The sequence below is a fragment of the Diceros bicornis genome, chromosome 34 (assembly GCF_020826845.1).
Source record: "Diceros bicornis minor isolate mBicDic1 chromosome 34, mDicBic1.mat.cur, whole genome shotgun sequence".
In the NCBI taxonomy this organism is placed as follows: domain Eukaryota; kingdom Metazoa; phylum Chordata; class Mammalia; order Perissodactyla; family Rhinocerotidae; genus Diceros; species Diceros bicornis.
Genome location: NC_080773.1, coordinates 9,344,658 through 9,362,716, shown reverse-complemented (window position 1 = coordinate 9,362,716; position 18,059 = coordinate 9,344,658). Strand labels below are relative to the sequence as shown.

At 58.7% G+C, this 18,059-nt stretch overlaps 2 protein-coding genes across 4 annotated transcripts; both read left to right on the top strand.

The window, feature by feature from the left end:
- The first annotated feature begins 1,071 nt into the window (after positions 1–1,071).
- On the top strand, positions 1,072–10,613 carry USF2 (upstream transcription factor 2, c-fos interacting). Of its 2 annotated transcripts, none has more exons than XM_058530894.1 (10): positions 1,072–1,194; positions 1,458–1,504; positions 1,612–1,730; positions 1,866–1,985; positions 2,487–2,637; positions 2,729–2,816; positions 3,108–3,166; positions 9,517–9,611; positions 9,753–9,881; positions 9,974–10,613. In XM_058530894.1, the coding sequence occupies exons 1-10, from the start codon at positions 1,133–1,135 to the stop codon at positions 10,061–10,063; spliced, it is 960 nt and encodes a 319-aa protein (XP_058386877.1). In that variant the 5' UTR covers positions 1,072–1,132; the 3' UTR covers positions 10,064–10,613. The 2 variants fall into 2 exon arrangements, with proteins under 2 accessions (XP_058386877.1, XP_058386876.1); XM_058530893.1 differs by having other exon boundaries at positions 1,866–2,066.
- A 1,200-nt stretch (positions 10,614–11,813) lies between these two features.
- Positions 11,814–14,260, top strand: HAMP (hepcidin antimicrobial peptide). Of its 2 annotated transcripts, XM_058530935.1 has the most exons (3): positions 11,814–12,963; positions 13,903–13,971; positions 14,050–14,260. In XM_058530935.1, exons 1-3 carry the CDS (start codon positions 12,877–12,879, stop codon positions 14,152–14,154), a joined length of 261 nt encoding a protein of 86 aa, XP_058386918.1. In that variant the 5' UTR covers positions 11,814–12,876; the 3' UTR covers positions 14,155–14,260. The 2 variants fall into 2 exon arrangements, with proteins under 2 accessions (XP_058386918.1, XP_058386917.1); XM_058530934.1 differs by having other exon boundaries at positions 13,903–14,260.
- Positions 14,261–18,059: the final 3,799 nt, after the last annotated feature.

Genomic DNA, 18,059 nt, shown 5'->3' with positions numbered 1-18,059 from the left:
GTCCGGAGGGAAGCGTTTGTTTGGCCGCGTGAGGTGGGGAGCCAGGATAGCTGCTCTGTGTGTGTCCACAAGAGGCCGCGGGTCCAGTTTTCTCCCGGGACTCGCGTCCCAGGCCGGGAGGACAGCACCCCGCTGCCTGCTCCCTCCGCCGGCCCGGGAGGACGTGCCCCACGCCGGCCCCGCCCGCGCTGCGTGCGCGCCCCGGCCCCGCCCAGACGTGCGCATGCGCGCGGGGCCTCCGCCTCCGCGCACTTCAGCCCGGCCGCCGGGAGCGCGCGTGCGCGCTCTTCTCCTTCTCCACCCCACTCACCCCTCCCCCCCGACCTACTTTAGTGTCTCTAAACCCCGCGGCCTGCCTCGTCCCCGGCGACCGGAGCCCCCGCGTGCCGTCCGGGCCCGTCCGCCTGGGCCGCCCGCGGGCGGGCGTCGGGCAGCCGCGGAGACGGCAGCGGCGACCTCGCGCCCCGCCGAGCCCCGTCCCGCGCGCGCCCGCCCGCCATCGGAGACAGACAGCGCGCGCGCTCCCCGGGGGCTGCCCTCCCCCCGCGCGCGTCTGGCCCGGGCTCGCGCCGCCGCCGCCGCGCGCGCGCAGCTCAAGTAAAGGAGGAAAAAAAGGGGGGAAAAAATAGAAAGCGGCGGCGGCTGCAGCAGCGATCCGCCGCCGGACTGGGCCAGCCGCGCGGCGGACGCGCGGGCCGGCGATCCAGGGGCGAGGCGGCAGCCATCCTGGGCGGGCCGGGTCACAAAAAAGTCGCGGCGGCGGCAGCGGCGGCTCAGGGAAGGAAGCCCGAGGGCCGCGTGCGGCGGGCGGGGGGCGGCCGCGCTGCGTCCCGGAGCCCGGAGCCGCCGGGAGCCGGCGGGCAGGCGGAGGCGGCGGCGGCGGCTGCAGGAGCAGCGGCGGCGGCGGCAGCGGCGGCGGCATCTCCTCCTCACATGACCCCACTGTTTGTCCCCGTGATCAGCGCGAGCGGCTCCCGTGTCTCCTCCGTCCCCTCCTGCCGCGCGGCGTGAGCGCCGGGCTCGGGGCCCCCCCGGCCGCCCGCCCCCTCCCCTCCCTCCCTCCCTCCCCTCCCTTCCCCCCTTCCCCTCCCCTCCCCCCGGGCCCCGCGCCCCCCCCGCCCCCACCCCCCCCATGGACATGCTGGACCCGGGTCTGGATCCCGCTGCCTCGGCCACCGCTGCTGCCGCCGCCAGGTAAGGGCGCCCGCCCGCCCGTGCCCCCGCGCGCCCTGGCCCCGGCCCTTCGGCCTGGCGGCCGGGCCGCCATGATCCCGAGCGGCCACCGGGCCCAGCTCAAAATGGAGGCCGAGAGGGAGGGGGACCCCGTGCGTGGTACCCCCGGGTCCCGGTCCTGGGGTCCCCCAGCCCAGACTGGGCCGGCCGGACGGGGACCTGCACCTGGGCAGGGGGGCGGGGGCGCGGGCGGCCCTGACCCTCTCTTGCCGTCCTCCCGGCAGTCACGACAAGGGACCCGAGGCAGAGGAGGGCGTCGAGCTGCAGGAAGGTGAGTGCTCGCGGGGCCTCCGCACCGCGGCCTGCGCCCGGGAGGGGACTGGGGGCGCCCTGGCCCGCGCCACCGCTGACCGCCCCCCTACCCCCCGCCGACCGCAGGCGGGGACGGCCCTGGGGCGGAGGAGCAGACGGCGGTGGCCATCGCTAGCGTCCAGCAGGCGGCGTTCGGCGACCACAATATCCAGTACCAATTCCGCACAGAGAATAATGGAGGACAGGTGAGGTTGCGGGCCGGGAGCCCGGCGGGCAAGCGGAGGGCTGAGCCGGGGGTCGAGCGGGCGAGCTGGGAGGGGCTGGGACCTGGCCCCTGCCTGGGCCCCAGCGCGGTCTCGCTGCTCTGCCGCCCCCTGCAGGTGACATACCGCGTAGTCCAGGTGACTGATGGTCAGCTGGACGGCCAGGGCGACGCAGCAGGCGCCGTCAGCGTGGTGTCTACGGCTGCCTTCGCGGGGGGGCAACAGGCTGTGACCCAGGTGGGTGTGGAAGGGGCAGCCCAGCGCCCTGGTCCTGCCGCTGCCTCTGTGCCCCCAGGTCCCGCAGCACCCTTCCCACTGGTAGGTGCCCAGCAACCCCTGGGGGGGATGGAGAGGGGTCACTGACTCTGTTTGGGGATCCCCAGGTGGTGGGTCAGGTGGGACACAGATGCTGCTTTCAGGGCACTGGGCTATGTGGGTCAAATCCCTGTTCTGCACAGTGAAGCCTTGGGCAAGATCTTTGGAACATGTCTTTCTTTCTCTGAAATGGGGATGATGGTAACAGGAAAGTCTCTTAGAGGTAAAAGTGGATCAGCTCACTAAATGGTTGCTGAGTGCCGAGTTCCAGGGCTGTCTGAGACACAGGGCAGAGCAGCACATAGAGGGGATCCTTACTCTCCGTGAAGAATGCAATAGGCGTCAAACAGGACAACCAGGGGTGGATAGACTGGAGCACAAAGATGGCTGAGGGTGGCCTCTGTGTCCTTCTCCTCCTCCCAGGCTGTGATCCAGAATCCTTTCAGCAATGGTGGCAGCCCAGCGGCCGAGGCTGTCAGTGGGGAGGCACGATTTGCCTATTTCCCAGCGTCCAGCGTGGGGGATACCACAGCTGTGTCCGTACAGACCACAGACCAGAGCTTGCAGGCCGGAGGTAACGGGAGGCGGAAGGCAGAGGAGGTAGCAGGCCTTGCGGGGTGGGAGGCCCCCAGCCAGTTTTGACTGTGCCCCCGATTTCCCTGCAGGCCAGTTCTACGTCATGATGACGCCCCAGGACGTGCTTCAGACGGGAACTCAGAGGACGATTGCACCCCGGACACACCCCTACTCCCCGTATGTGCAGGAGACCTGGTCCCAGGAGCAGGGGATGCTGGGAGGGCCTGCACAGGGGGTGCAGGGGCCAAAGGAAGGGAAAGTTTTCTGGAGCAGGAGCCAGGCAGTTGAGTACCCAGCGGGCAGTCGGTGTATTTTCTGGTCTGTTTTTGCTTCTGTAGTTTCAGTAGTACCATTTCTTCTTTCTGCATATGGGTTTATCCTGCAAAGATAATTTTCACATCTGATTCCTTATTTGATATTTGGACAAACAGGTCTGAGGTAACCCGTGCCCATTTTCTCCATCTCTAGGAAAATCGACGGAACCAGAACGCCACGGGATGAAAGACGGAGAGCGCAGCACAACGAAGGTAAGGTCAGGGCAGAGCTCCTGGGCCTCGCAGGCACAGCCAGGCCTGGTGCTCGGGGTCACAGGTCACCGGGCACACTACAGGCGCACCTGGGGTGTTTGTTGAATGTGGAAAGGTAGAAGTGGGTAGAGGGGAGTCCATTGTCAAGACAGATAGACAGGAGATGTGAATTGGAATGTGTCTTGTTTTGGCTAGCGATTTTGAGTTAGTGGCTGACGTCTAAGTGCCACATTTTACATTCAGTGGATTTCCTGCTTCTCTTGAAAAATTGGGTTGATCTGGCCCCCCTGGACATGCCTTTCCGTGTGGCAGCTGTGTGCTCCATCCTCACCTTCTCTTGCCACCTGGCTTCCAGAGTAGCTATGGTCTGATAGGGAGCCTCTCTGAGGGTGAACTGCAGGCAGCTGTGCCTCTGGCTGAGGCTGGAGCATCCTACCCTTCCCAGAAACACCACATCCCACCCTAAGGTCCTTTTGGCCCTCCATGCTGTTCCCTAGTCCCCCACCCCAACCCCGGCCCCCAGTCGGTAGCCACTGCAGTGGGCATAGCAGCCTACGAGTCCGGGGGAACACTTATACACCCGGCAGGCGTCTTTCAGCAGATATTTCCTGAAGGTGGAGTCCAGGCTGGGCAGCTTGTGCCCTGTGCCCTGTGCCAGGTCTGGGGCCTGGTCTGGAATGTCACGGAGGCTGCTTCTGGCTCATCACTGACCAGGGGGATCAGATGACACTTCCCAGAGAGGTGGCCTTTGGGAGTGAGTGCCTGTCAGGCAGAAGGGAGCACAGGCTGGAGGGAAGGCAGAGTGGGGTGAGGCTGGTTTGGTTGTGGCAGAGGTTCCATGTGGAGCGCTGGGGAGGGGAGCCAGGAGGCCTTGAGTATCAGGTGAGGCCCCCGAATCCTGAAGGGGTTTGACTAGGGGTGGGCCTGTGCTGCCTCACGTGATCTGAGCTGCTTGCCGAGTTCAGGCGGTCATTCAGCACGTCCGTACTGCGTGCCAGCCCCTGTGTCAGTCCTTCAGGTACAGCGGATAATAGGACAGATGAGGTCTTGGCTCTCAAAGTGTTCATTCTGGTGACAGAATCGGAAATCATACAAAGCTACAACGTGACATCAGGTAGCACAAGTCACACGAGGGAAGAAGCTAACACTGTGTAGGGAGATGGAGAAGAGTGGTGGCAGGGTGCTCCATGGGGATCTCTGAGAGGTGACATTTGAGCAGAGACCTGAATGGGCCAGCCCAGGATCTGGGGAAGAGTCCCAGGCAGAGGGGCGAGCAAGTGCACACACCATGCCTGGGCCTGAACAGACTTGGTGTGTTTGAGGCAGAGCAGAATCCAGGAAAGGAAAGAGAAAGTTGGCGGCGTTGCAGGAGGGCTGGACAGGCCAGATCACACGGGGCCCTGTAAGAGGCCATTCCAGTGTCCCTGCTCCTGGGTTTTTAGTCTGGTTTGAGGGGAAGCCAGCAGAGGGGTTTGTATAGGGATACTGGATGGTAAGGAAGGGACACCAGAGGCTGGGAAGGTAGGAGGTGACTGCAGATGTCGGGTGTGAGACAGGACAGGGCACAGAATGGGGTGGGAGGGCGTAGGGGAGAAGAGTCCAGGGCTAACAATCAGAGTTTCGTGAATCGGGGTTTCCTGATGGGCTCAGGGTGGTTTGAAGGGAAGGGCTGAATCCGAGCTTGGTTTGGGGTTTGGCGGGTTTGATGGGCCTCCAGTAGGCCCTCCAGGCAGTCCTGGCCCTCCCGCTCACTGGTGGAGCGACCTCAGGCTGGCTCTGTCTCCGTCAAGTGGTGGTAGCACGCCGACCGCAGAGGCTCACGGTGAGGCTTCAGTGAGTTGAGGCACGTGATCCCCCAGCGGTCTGGCAGGCCAGCCAGTGAGACTGCAGTAAACCATCTGGGTACCATCCAGCCACCACGACCCGTTCTCTCTCTCTGCCTCTTGCTGGATCGTCTGCCCCGAACAGTCTTGGATCTTCCTCACCTTGCAGAGAGCAGTCTTTCTCATAACCTTGTCCTCCTCTTCCACCCCACCCTCTCTCCTAACCTGCAGGGTTCGACCTACCGTCTGCCCATCCTCCCTGTACCCTTGGCAGTCTGGCTCCTTTCTCTACCAAAAGGCCGCCATTTAAGGTCACCCATCAAGACCTCATTGCCAAATCCACTGGCTTCCTTCCCTGTCTGCGCTCCAAGCATCTGACCCTGGCTGTTCCCTCCTTTCGGGAATGTTCCTTTCTGCTCTACCCGCTCTGATTCCCCTTCCCAGCCTGCTCCTCCGGGCCCCAGGAAGCTTGTTAACACTCATGGTCTCCAGGGCCATCCTCAGAGGTTCTGAGTGGGCAGGTCAGGGAGGCCCAGGTGTCTGTATTCCAGCAAGTTCTGCAGGCGATTCTTCACAGTGGACACAGGGAACTGCTTCGCCTGTGGGTGTTTCTTAGGGTCTGGCCCCCTCTTCTGTCGGCCTCAGGAGACTGAACGTTAGGCCCAGGGATGGTCAGTATCCCCAAACCCTATCCACAACTGGGTATTCATCATTCCTCTGGGGAGGGGTGTTTGCTGGCTTTCTCTGGAAAAGTGTGTGACTTCGGGAAGGTGGGAGCTATTCCACGATGTCAAGGTGGGAGCTATTCCACGATGTCCTCCCAGGCCTTCCCCACGCCCTGGATACCAGCGGGCAAAGCTGCGTTTCTACCCCGTGCTCCTCTGTTGAACTCCAGGCCCACATTTTGAACTGCCCATTCAAAATCTGCATTTCTAGATGTCCTGGAGACGCCTCAAACTCAACTTGTCCAAAACAGAACTTTCTGTTCCCCCCCGTAAAGGTTCTCGTGCAGCATTTCTTTTTCCAGAAGGCACTCCTGTCACAGTGATCCAAGCCAGAAATGAAAACCAGGGCCACCTTGCCTCTGCCATCTTCTGCTTCCCTCACGTCCGCAAGCCCTGAAACTCTGCCGGAGTGGACTTAAGTCAGCGTCTTTTTCCCTGTTTCCCTCTTTCCCATTTCTTGGTGCCGCAGGAGCCCATCTCTGGGTCACAAACTTGGGGGCCTGAGGGCGCGAGTACACTCGGTGTGTCAGAAAGGGCAGCAGTGGGCCCCAGGGTGAACTGGGCATGCAAGTCCTGCTGGAGGGCAGCCCTTGGAGCCTCAGCCCCTTGCTGCCAGGTCAGAATTGGGGCCCACTGTTGCCAGAACCTTGAGAAGCCGGAAATCCAGATCTTTATGTGAAATCTGATTTTTAAATGCCAGATGGAATTGCTTTTTCTCTTTCATTAGTTTCCACTCTTAATGTTACTAATTCATAGCTTGTACTTACTTTGGGTTGAATTTTCTGAGTTTTTTTCCCCTTTCTTTTTAAGATGATTTTAAACCTTTCTTTTTTCCTAATGCAAGCCTTTCTAGTTAAAAATTTCACTCTAACACTGCTTTAGCTACATCCCTTTTGGACAGGTTGTGTTTTCATTATCATTCAGTTCAAAATATTTTCCAGTTCTCTCCATGATTTCTTCTTTGGCTCGTGGGTTATTTAGAAGTGTTGCTTAACTTCCAAATATTTGTGGGTTTTCTGGATATCTTTTTGTTATTGATTTTTAATTTAGTTCTATTGTGATCAGGAATTTCAGTTCTTAGAAATTTACTGAGACTTAGGCTGAGTACAGTCTTAGGCTCAGACTTACGGCCCCAAATATGGTCTGTTGGTGACAGTTTCCGTGTGCACTTTAAAAGCACGTGTGTCTGCTGCCGCTGCGTGTGGAGTGGTCCCTCCGTGTCGGCGAGGTCAAGTCGGTTGACAGCGTTCAGGTTTCTATCCTGATTTTTTTGTCTGCTCGTTCTATTAGTTACTGAGAGAGGAGTGTTCACGTCTCCAGCCATATCTGTAGATTTGTCCATTTCTTCCTTCAGTCCTGGCAGATTTGGCTTCTAAATTGTTTTAAATGTCGTGTGGGTGTAACTGAAGCACTTCTATGGAATGGACGTGGCCTTGGTCTTAACTGGTCTTCCTCGGTTTCAAATGCGCTGAAATGGTTTTCCCCAGCCACGGGCCTGACCACGTCCCACCGGCTTAACGAAAGGCCCTGGACTCCAGGGCCTGGACCCCTCGAGGAGGAGATGAGCTCCAGACCCGTTAGCATGGCATTCACGGCCTTCACACCTGTTTCTACAACCTCTTTCTACCTCCCCACCCCCCAAAATTTCTGGGGTCTTGCCGCCTGTCTGTCTGATGCCCCTCCCCTCAGAAACCAGCCCAAACGTTTCCTCTCTAAGACTCTCTCTGAAGATAGCCCCATCCCACTCCATGCAGAAGTCAGCGCTCCACCCTGGCCTTCCCCAGGCACTTGGTGCAGCCTTCAGGGGTAACACGTGTCCCGTGGAGTCAGTATCACCCGTTCACGTGCACTGCATGGTGGTGCTGTGAGTGCCAGCAGGACAGATGAGTCCAGTGGGCTCTGGCCTTGCGGTGTGCCCTGCACACACTAGGGCAGGCAATAAGTGTTTAAGAGGTAAATGCAAGCTGGAGATGTGCAGCACCCCTGTCCCTGCCCCCTGCTGGCTTGAACTGAGGTGCACATGTGAGATACGGTGCCTGGCTCAGACTGCGGGGCTATGAGGGTGGGGAAAGAGACCGAGAGGCTGCGTGCTGTCTGTCGGGTTCCTGAGTTGAATCCTTGGGAAGGGAGCACGCCGCTGAGGGACACGGTGGGCGGTGCCACCAGGCCTGGGCTGGACTCTTGGCTCTACTGCTTTTGGCCACAGAGCTCCCAAAGGCTGTGAGACGTGGCTGTCCTTGACGGAAAGGTTCAGCTCACCCCGATAACAGTGGGGCCCAGGTCTTGAGCTGTCACTGACCCCAGGGGCCTGCGGCAGGCGAAGCTCAGGGCTGAGCACCATTCTCGTGGTATTGGGGAGCTCTCAGTGGCAGGAGAGGAGATCGAGGAAGGAAGAGGGGCCAGGGAGGAGGAGAGTGCGCATAGGAGGGTGTTGTCACCCCCACCCAAGCGGGAGCCATTGGAGGTGGGGAAGAGGTGGTCAGCCATGAGTGGACGAAACCAGGTGCCAAGAGAAGACGGGAGATGTGCCTGTTAGTGGCCTGGTGCATTCTTTGAGGGAACAGCAGGGTCTGGTGGGGGGTGCTCGCCTCAGAGGAGGGGAGGGCTAGGGGCATGCTTCTGGCCCACCCTCCTTTCTCACTCTCACCAGGACCCTCCGCAGTCTCCCAGCAGCCCGCCTAACCCTGAGAAAATACCCCTTTGCCCTCCTTTCCAAATCCCACCTCCACACGCAGTAGTCCCCCCTCTTCCACTGACACTGCCTGCATTTGTCCATGAGCTGTCCTGGCAGGGGGATGAGGGTGAGAGTTGGGGGGTAACTGGGCTTTCTTGGGGGTCCCCACCAGTGCCTGGGACTGTGCTTGGCAGGGAAGGAAGGGCCGGGACAGCTTTGCTTCCATAGGCACCGTCCAGGGGTCTCGGGCTGCAGTGCACCCAGACCCCAGACCACTGTCATGAGGTCATGCCGTGGGCCGGATGAGGAGCCGAGAGAAGACACGCGCCCTGTGCCAAGGGGGCAGCTGCCTCTCAGCTTGGCCGACAGAGAGAGGTTATGGCGTTTTATGAAATAAAATCACAGGATTTTTCAAGTAAAATCTTCCATTAGTTTGGAATCCCTGGCCTTCTAGGTAGGGTTCCTGTTGTTCCCAGGTGACCCGGTAGCCTGATGGGCCAGGCCCTTGAGAGCCGCTGGTGCCAGCCAGGGGGGCTGGGCCTTGCTGCTGGGGCCCTGGAGAAGGGTTTGCACAGGGTGAGCAGTGGTCAGACTGAGTTTAAAGATGAAGAGACAAACAGCATCCGGGGCCCAGGGCTCTGGGGAGACTGAGGACTGTGGAGAGTCACGTGCACAGGCTGTGGGGACCGGAGAGGGGCACTCGGGGCCTGCGTAAAGGGGCTCCGGCCCATTCTTGCCTCCTGAGAATTTGTGCCCACTGTAGCCACAACTCCACTTTTCAGAAGCTGCCAGTTATTCTGTGAAATTTCCTCATTTTCACATTTTAGCTTAGATTTTTAAAAATATGCTGGGTGGGTAAACCAAATGAACCCATGGTCCCCAGCTGTCGATTCTGCCCAAGGGGTGTGTGGGGGCCTCGAGGGTGAGAATGTCTCTGTTCCTCTTGAGGAGCACTGTGACGCGGGCGTGGAAGCCGGCTGCCTGGCTGCGCTGGCTGGCGGCGTGATCTTGGGCAGGGCCTGCGTTGTGCCTCAGCGCCCTGGGGTCCCGCAGCACCGGCCTCAGGAGGGCCTCGCCTGGGCGCCCGGGAGGGGTGTAAACGCAGCCGTCTTATTGCTGTTCCTGCAGTGGAGCGGAGGCGGAGAGACAAGATCAACAACTGGATCGTCCAGCTTTCAAAAATCATTCCAGATTGTAATGCAGACAACAGCAAGACGGGAGCGGTGAGTGCCCCACCTCGGCCTCCGTGCCGCAGGGCCCAGTCCCCTAGCCCTTCCACAAAGTCCGCCTGACCGCTGGGCGCAGGAGCTGTCCCGGGGCAAGCCGGCGGGCAGTGCTGGCTAATGCTCCCGCCCACCCCCTAGAGTAAAGGGGGGATCCTGTCGAAGGCCTGCGACTACATCCGGGAGCTGCGCCAGACCAACCAGCGCATGCAGGAGACCTTCAAGGAGGCCGAGCGGTTGCAGATGGACAATGAGCTCCTGAGGCAACAGGTGAGGGCCAGGGCCGGGAGCCAGGGGGACCCAGGAACCCCAAGCTACGGGGAGCCAGCCCCTGGCTCCTTGTCGCCTGTCGTGTCTGCCAGATTGAGGAGCTGAAGAACGAGAACGCCGTGCTTCGCGCCCAGCTGCAGCAGCACAACCTGGAGATGGTGGGCGAGAGCACGCGGCAGTGACGCCCGGCCCGCCGTGCAGCGGAGCCTCCTCCGGCCTCGGCTGTCCCCTGCCCCAGCCCTTAGCACAGAGAGGGACAGACGCCCCTCCCCCAGCTGCGTTTTTTTACAGTAGATTTTTAACAAAAACAGGGAGAAATCATGCATTTCTGTGGATAAGCGCCCACCGCTCTCCTCAACTTGGAAATGATATCCTCCCGCCCCATCTGTCTGTCTCCCCCTCCCGGCCCCCACTAAGCCCCAGCAGTGGTCTCGTCCGGAGGCGAGAGGGACGAGGACGGAGGCCCTGCCATATCCCGCTGCCTCCTTGATCTCTAGAGGTACTGAGACAGGGTGCTTACGGGAAGGAAGGGACCCTTTGGGGGGCCCATCCCTGGGGCCTGGACCTAAGCAGGGAGGCCGTGTCCCACCCCACCTCTTGTTTCTGGATCCCTGTTCCCCTTTGGGTGAGTGTGTGTGTTTTAATTTTCTTTATGGAAAAATGGACAAAAAAATAGAGAGAGAGAGAGGTATTTAACTGCAATAAACTGGCCCCATGTGGCCCCGCCTTGTCTGTCTGTGTATCTGTTCATCTCAGGTGTGGGGAGGGGGCCTGGGGAATGGGCAGGGCCCCAGCTGTGGTGTTGGTGGCTGTGTACCAGCCCTGCCACCCTGCATCGCCGGCACCCGGTCTGTTTGTTGGATGGGCGGAGGAGTTAAGGAAGGAATATCCTCTTTGAGGCCCCAGGTGTCTGTCTGTGGTGTGGGGGCGGGGGGTGCTGGGGTCAAGGGCATGTCCCTTGTTTTTGGAGGAGAGGCTGGGGTCTCCCATGTCACCAGTTCTTAAAAACAGAACTGGCTCCTGGCCCTGCCCTTCGGGGCTGCAGCCCTCCCCTCTACACCAGCCAATGGTGGGGCCTGGCCTTGAGCCCCCCACCCCCAGGAAGGGCAGATGGCCAGGAAGCCAGGCTTGGCCCGTCAGCCTGTCGCCTTGCATTGAGGCTCTGGCGCCTGTGCTGTGACCCCTGCCCCTGGCTGATGATGAAACCTGGCCTGATCGGAGATGCAGTGATGCCGGGCAGTGCTGGGGGATGCTGCCGTGTCTCCCTGGGGCCGGGCGTGCAGCCTGCCTCGAGCCACAGGCCCTGTGCTCCTCCATCCGCTCCTAGAGCCAGGCCTGCCGGTCTGGTCACCTTGCTGAGCTCTCCACCCTGTCCCACCCCAGATGCCCCCCAACTGGGCTCTTCATCCCTCTGAGAGCCCTGTCTCGTTTTCCCAGCCATTCCTCTGCTTGAAGCCGTCTTTGAGAGGGAAGGTGTATGCGGCAGGGGGATCCTCAAGTGTGGAGCAAACGGGGAAGCAGGGGGCAGGGAATGGCCTTCACTACCCCACCTCCATTTTTGTGGTTTTGAGTGGGTCTTGGCAGTGGTTTGGGGTCGAGAAGAAGTGTTCATTCCCTGGCAGCATGGTCCCCAGGCTCCAGTGGTGGGGTTGACACCAGATGGCCCTAGAGTGAGTCAGAGGCAAAATGACCAAAGGCCCCACTCTCGAGTCCAGGTGTGTGGTTCCCCTGGGCCGTGTGCACCCTAAGATGTTCAGGTGGTAGACAGGAGTGAGGCTGCCACAGGCAGGCAGCCGCGGTCCTCTCCCCATCCGGGGGGTGTGGGGAAACCAGCTCTCCAAAACAAAGCTGTGCAGCATTGGCCCAGGTCTGTGGTGTAGAGGCTCCACTGCTGCTCGTTTCAGGCACCAACACGATGCCGCTGAATGCACAGTCGGCTCCACTGACCCGGTAGGAGCCAGCTCCAGCACACCCCACTGTGCCTCCTGTGATTTCAGGGAGGCAGGAAAGGCTGGTGAGGAGAGCACAGGCCGCAAAGTCAGGCCGCCCAGGCTGGAATCCCAGCTCTGCCTCTGGCTGGGCAAGCTTCGGCACTACCCCCATCTCTGCCTTCAGTTCCCCGTCAAGTGAAGAAAACAAGTCTCAGGTGGGCATGGTGGGCTCCTAAGAGGGACAGGGTCTGGGAAGCTAGGCGTCTGGGGCAGCTGAGAAGGTAGTGAGGGCCCCTGGATACAGAGCAGAGCAGAGCCCAGCAGGCCAGAGCCACTCAGAGGAGGGGCGGGCCAGCGGAGTTACCGCAAAAGTGAGTCAAAACATCTGCTGGCAACACGACAGGGCCGTCAGATGTTAGCATGACTGTGGCCGCGATCTTTTATGGTCCAAAGTTCCCAGGAACATTCTCCAGATACAGGGCCACATCCGATACTTGTTCTGATCCTTAGAAAACATCACACGTGCCAACACAAACTCCTGTATCTGGCTGCCCTGGTGTTCCCCACCAGAATCCACACGTGTGCGAAGAGAACCCAAAGCAGGGGGAACTGCCGGGCACCCTGAGGGCCCAGTAAGTGACAGCCACCCTCCACATGAATGGGGACATCAGGGAGGGTGGGGAATGGCTCCTTCTCATGGACCTGTTCAGCTTCAGCAGCCAAAGGGGGAGTGGTTTTCTGAGACCAGCAGGGTGATGTCATGTCGGGGAAAGTGTTTCTCAGGTGGCTGGCCAGAGACATGTGTCTGCGGCCCCTCTGCCCCACCCCCTGGACACACCTCTGCCGGCTGAGGGTGACACAACCCTGTTCCCTGTCACTGTGTTCCCGCTTATCTCTCCCGCCTTTTCGGCGCCACCACCTTCTTGGAAATGAGTTAGGGCAAAGGGGAGTGGGCTTAGCACCCCCACGTCCCCCAGCAGTCCCCATAAAAGCAAGTGAAACTGGGCCCCAGACACCGGAGCCAGTCCTAGACCCAAGAGCGGGACAGCCAGACGGACGGCACAATGGTCCTGAACACGCACATCCGGGCTGCCTGTCTGCTGCTCCTTCTCCTGGCCAGCCTGACCACTGGCTCGGTTTCTCCACACCAGGTGAGAGCCCGTGGGGCCCGACTCCGCAGGGCAGCGGGGACTGGAGAGCCAGGCCCTGGGAGGGGACTGCTGAGGGCAGCCGGGAAAGGGGGCCGGGCGGCTGCTTAAACTACAGAGATGGCGTCCCGAACTAATCCCACAGTCACTTACCGAGTACCTACTCTGTGTTAAGTCCTGGTCCAGCCAGTGGGGAGCCAGCAATGAACAAGGTGAGAGGAGATTTTCGCTCTCATGGAGCTTACATCTGGTCAGGGAATTAGTCAATGAACAATTAAAACATAAGATACTAAACTGTGTTTAGTAAATGCTATCCACGAATAACATAAAAGATGGCAGTAGAGTGCCCGTGGTCGGGGAGGCATCAGCTGGGAGCAGGGCTGGTAGTCATGCAGGCGGGTTTTGAGAGAGAATGCTATTTGCCCTAAGTCTTGGAAGAGAAGAGAAGACAGCAAGCAAAGACCCGAGATGAGGGCGAGCAGGGTGTTCCCGAGGGTCAGGGGTTAGTTGGGGAAGGCGATGAACTTGGAGATGAGATCGCAGGGTGGTTACGGGCAGCTGTGCAAATACTGATTTTCCTCCAAGGGCAGGGGGAACCTTGCAGTCTTTACAATGGACAAAGCCACGACGGGACTGACGAGGCGTGGGGGACCCAACGTAAGGGGCAAGAGGCAGGGAAACTCGTCCCAGGCGGCACTGGCATCCAGGCCGGGAGGGTGATGTCCCCAAGAGGAGTAGCAGGAGCGGAGAGAGAGGGAGCCCAATCTAGGGCGTCTGTAGGAAGGGTAACTCCCATGCAAAGGTGAGAGATGCCAGGAGACAAGGCTCCTCCTAGGATTCCAGCCCAGTCATGGACACCAGCTGCCCGGGGGGGTGCTGCAGGGGGGCAAGTTTGAGCGCTCTGCCGGGCCCTGCCATCCTCAATATCCTTCTGCTTTCCAGACAAGGCAGCTTGCAGACCTCCAGACCCAGGACACAGTTGGAACAGCGGGAGCTACAGCCGGCTTGATGGTGAGAGCAGCTGAGAGTCCTGAGTGTCCTGCCCCTTCCTGTGTCCAGGCCCTGCTCACTCTCCCTTCCTTCCCGCAGCCCGGGCTCCACCAGCTGAGGCGGCGGGACACCCACTTCCCCATCTGCACCCTCTGCTGTGGCTGCTGCAAGAAGTCGAAGTGTGGGTGGTGCTGCAAGACCTAGAACCTTCCGGCCCTGCCCAGGCCTCCCTTCCTTATTTATTCCTACCCCTCCAGCACTCTGTGAATGGTCTCTGAATAAAATGGCTTGTTCTCTCTTGTTTTCCAAACCAGAGTCTCTGTTGCCCTTTCTACCTGTCAAAGGCCTATGCCTTCTGGCCCCTGCCTTGTCAGGGCCAGTCCTCAGTGGGCTGTGCGGGGTTGGCGTGTACTGGGGGTTGCAAGGAAGCCTGGTGAAGGAAATTTAACTTCTATTCGTCTCCTCCTTTCCCCACTTCAAAAGACCTATTTCTTTTCTTGGGGCCGGCCCTGTGGCCTAGTGGTTAAGTTTGGTGCGCTCCGCTTCGGCAGCTGGGGTTCGGTTCCAGGGTGTGGACCTACACCACTTGCCAGCAGCCATGCTGTGACTGCGAGCCACATACAAAATAAAGGAAGATTGGCAGGGATGTTAGCTCAGGGTGAATCTTCCTCAGCAGAAGAAAAATAAAAAAAGACCTAGAATTTATGTTGCAACAGCAGGAGATAAAAGTTGAACAAAATTTCCCATCCTTGAAGTCTTCTGGAAACAGGGGTAACAAATTCACATGCCCAGCAAGAGTTCTCCAAGGAAGGTCTGGGGATTCCTTCCAGGGCTCCGCAAGGTGGAAGCTACCAAGAGGTCACGTGTCTCTTTCTCTCGTGAGTGTGCGGGGGAGTTTCCCAGAGGCCCCGTGACGTGGGATGCAGTCACCGCTCTGAGGGCTAGTGGATCGTGTGCTCGTGTATCTTGTGCTTTACCAGTTTCCCCGTTTCGATTTCTACTACGATGAGCAACTCTAGATACAGCCCACGTAAACAAAGGCTTTTTGGAGTCGTCAATAATCCTGCAGAGTAGAAAGGGGTCCTGAGACCGACAAGTCTGAGAAGCACTGACCTTCCAGACAGGACAGTCAAGGAGTGAGGGGATGGGCTTGCTTCACAGGAGCATCTTAAGTCATAACCTCTCAATAAGGACACACTTTGCACGTGAGACACACAGGAGAATACCGTCTACCTCCACAAGGGATTCAGTGTCCTCCCCTTCTTCTTGAAAACTGTATCCCTCTCAATTTATCTGATGTCCCCCTTGCGATAGAAACAGAGATACACAATATAGTTCACTATCTTTTAAGCCCCTAAGAAAGCACTAACACTAGTAGGACGATAAAGAGTGTTGGCCACTTGGCCTCGGTGTTGTGGAGATAGGGAGTGGGGAGGCTGGGGCCCCACCTAAAGAGGGCTCCCAGAGACGGCCGCCAGGCCCAAAGGCCGGCCAGACACGGACGGCTAGAGCTGCTTTTCCAGAGAAAGGGCCAATCCTTATTTTAGGTGAAATATCCTGATTTTTAAAATGTTGGCACCTGATTAAAGGAATTTATTTATTTATTTTGGTGAGGGAGATCAGTCCTGAGCTAACATCTATTGCCAATCCTCCTCTTTTTGCTGAGGAAGACTGGCCCTGGGCTAACATCTGTGCCCATCTTCCTCTACTTTATATGGGACGCCGCCACAGCATGGCTTGACAAGCCACGTGCAGGTCTGTGCCCAGGACCGAACCTGTGAATCCCGGGTCCGCCAAAGCAGAGCACACGAACTTAACCACTACACCACTGGGCTGGCCCCTGATTTGATTTTTTGAATCAACATTCTGTGAACCCAACTACACTCACCTGGGAGCCGGATCAGTCCTGTCCACCACCAGCTTCTACCTCCCGTCCTAGAAGCCGCGGGAGGCTCCCCTCTGGGAGAGGTTCTCCTGGAGGAGCCTGAAGGGCGGGAGAGGAAGGGAGGCCGGGAGCTTGGCTCCTGTTGGTTGCGGGATCTCGCAGCCATCTTCTTCTTGCTCTGTATCCCCGCCTCCTCATCTGGAGAGGAGAGGAGTGTCTCTACAGGACTCAGCTCCCCCAGCTGTTGAGCTGCTCCACACGGGACGAGTGTGACGCAGTTTTGGAAACTCAAATGGCTCATCAATGTAAAGGATCAGAATGGACGGGGAAGGTGGAGGCCTCTCAGACCCCTCAATAAATCCCTGGGAGGTGGGAAACCTGAGATTGCTAATTGCATTTCGTGACCTAGAGTGCTCTTCTCCCATCTCAGCGAGTTCTCCTAGTGGTCCGAGAGACGAGAGGCAGAGGTGCTCAAACTTCAGAGTGCCCCAGAATCTCCTGGAGGGCCTGGTAACATGCAGATCGCTGGAGTCCAAGTCAGCAGATTTGAGGTGGGGCCCTGGAACCTGCATTTCTAACAAGCTCCTGGCGGTTCTGATGCTGCTGGCCTGGGGGCCACGCTTTGTGGACTCCCAGTGTGAAGCTGCCAACTCCGGCTGAGGGCAGCAAGCGCCTCGTGGTTGGAGCAAGCTCCAGCTCCACTCCAGAGAGCATCAACCAGGCTGGCCTGCGCACTTGACTCCACCCTAAGATGAGTTTTGCTTAGTCTGTGCAGTGTTTTAGATAAAATTGGGCTAATACCTAAAAATTAAGATATTTCACATAAAAATCTGAACTCTTGCTGTTATGGATTGAACTATGTCCCTCCAAAATTTATGTGTTGAAGTCCTAACCCCCAGTACCTCAGATTGTGACCTGATTCAGTGATAAGGTCTTTCCAGAGATAATCAAGTTAAAATGAGTTTGTTGGGGTGGGCCTAATCCAATAGGACTGGTGTGTTTATCAAAACGGGAAATTTAGACACACAGACCTACATATAGTAGAACACCGTGTGAACATGATGGCCATCGACGAGCCAAGGAGAGAGGCCTAGAACACATCCTTCCCTCACAGTCCTCAGAAGGACCAACATCGCCAACTTCGCCACTTCAGACGTCTAGCCTGCAGCACTGTGAGACGATCAACTTGATTTTTGTTGTTCTTGTTGTTGTTGTTTTGCTGAGGAACATTGGCCCTGAGCTAACATCTGTGCCAACCTTCCTCTATTTTATATGTGAGTTGCCACCACAGCATGGCTGATGAGTGGTATAGGTCCACGCCCAGGATCCGCACCCGTGAACCTGGGCCCCCAAAGTGGGGCGGGCCAAACTTAACCACTATACCACGGTGCCAGCCCCTCAACTCTGGTTTTCAAACCACTCGCTGTGGGGTACTTTGTCAGAGTAGCCTTAGCAAACCACCACACCTGCCTGGCCCGGAAGGACGGGAAGATCTGGCGACCCTGGAGCTGGAGCTGGGTGCTGGCTCCCCGCCTTAGGCCGCATGTGCTCCCCGGTCCTCCTGTGGTCTGGAGATGCAGATTCCAGACTTCAGGAGAGTCACCAGTGCTCTCTGTGGGACGCACTCACCAGTGCTTCTGTCCCCCAGGGACAGCCTTCAGTTCACACCCGGAGAGGAGCTGGACCCCAAACTGCAGAGGCACATCACCCTGAGGGGATTGGTATTGATGCTGAGGGCTGTGCCATATGAGTACCCAGGATCTTGGTCGGCGTCTCCCCCAAGGTCAGGCACCAGGTCCCCCCAACTCCGTCTTCTCCAGGACCCAGGCATTCAAGTCCCACCCGACTCTCAATGGGCCTTTGTCCGGACTGGGAAAGGCACGGGCAGAGTCTGACATCATGAAGCCTGAGGTGGGGGTGGGACTCCCCTCCCCCTCCTCCAGCCGGCTCTGACTCCTCACTCCCCGGGGGTGAGGGATTTCCCTGCCCCGGATTCTCCCTCGGGAGAAAGGACACTGCCTCCTCCCTCCCCACTGCTCTGGCCTGAAGGAGGACAGAACGTGCCCCAGTGTGACGAACAGCTCATGGTCAAACCCACTGTTCCCTTAATCACACCACCACTGGCTCCCCCACCACCGGGCAAAGGTCATGGGCAATGGGAGGGGCTGGGGCGGCAGGAGGACCACTGTGGGAGCACTCTCTGTGCACCAGGCACTGTTCTAGG

Excerpts from the sequence above, each read along its gene's own strand:
- USF2 (XM_058530893.1), top strand. The coding sequence starts at position 1,133 with ATGGACATGCTGGACCCGGGTCTGGATCCCGCTGCCTCGGCCACCGCT. Across the intron at positions 1,195-1,457 it reads ACCGCTGCTGCCGCCGCCAG|TCACGACAAGGGACCCGAGG; the intron begins GTAAGGGCGCCC and ends TCCTCCCGGCAG. Across the intron at positions 9,882-9,973 it reads ATGAGCTCCTGAGGCAACAG|ATTGAGGAGCTGAAGAACGA; the intron begins GTGAGGGCCAGG and ends CGTGTCTGCCAG.
- HAMP (XM_058530934.1), top strand. The coding sequence starts at position 12,877 with ATGGTCCTGAACACGCACATCCGGGCTGCCTGTCTGCTGCTCCTTCTC. Across the intron at positions 12,964-13,902 it reads GCTCGGTTTCTCCACACCAG|ACAAGGCAGCTTGCAGACCT; the intron begins GTGAGAGCCCGT and ends TCTGCTTTCCAG.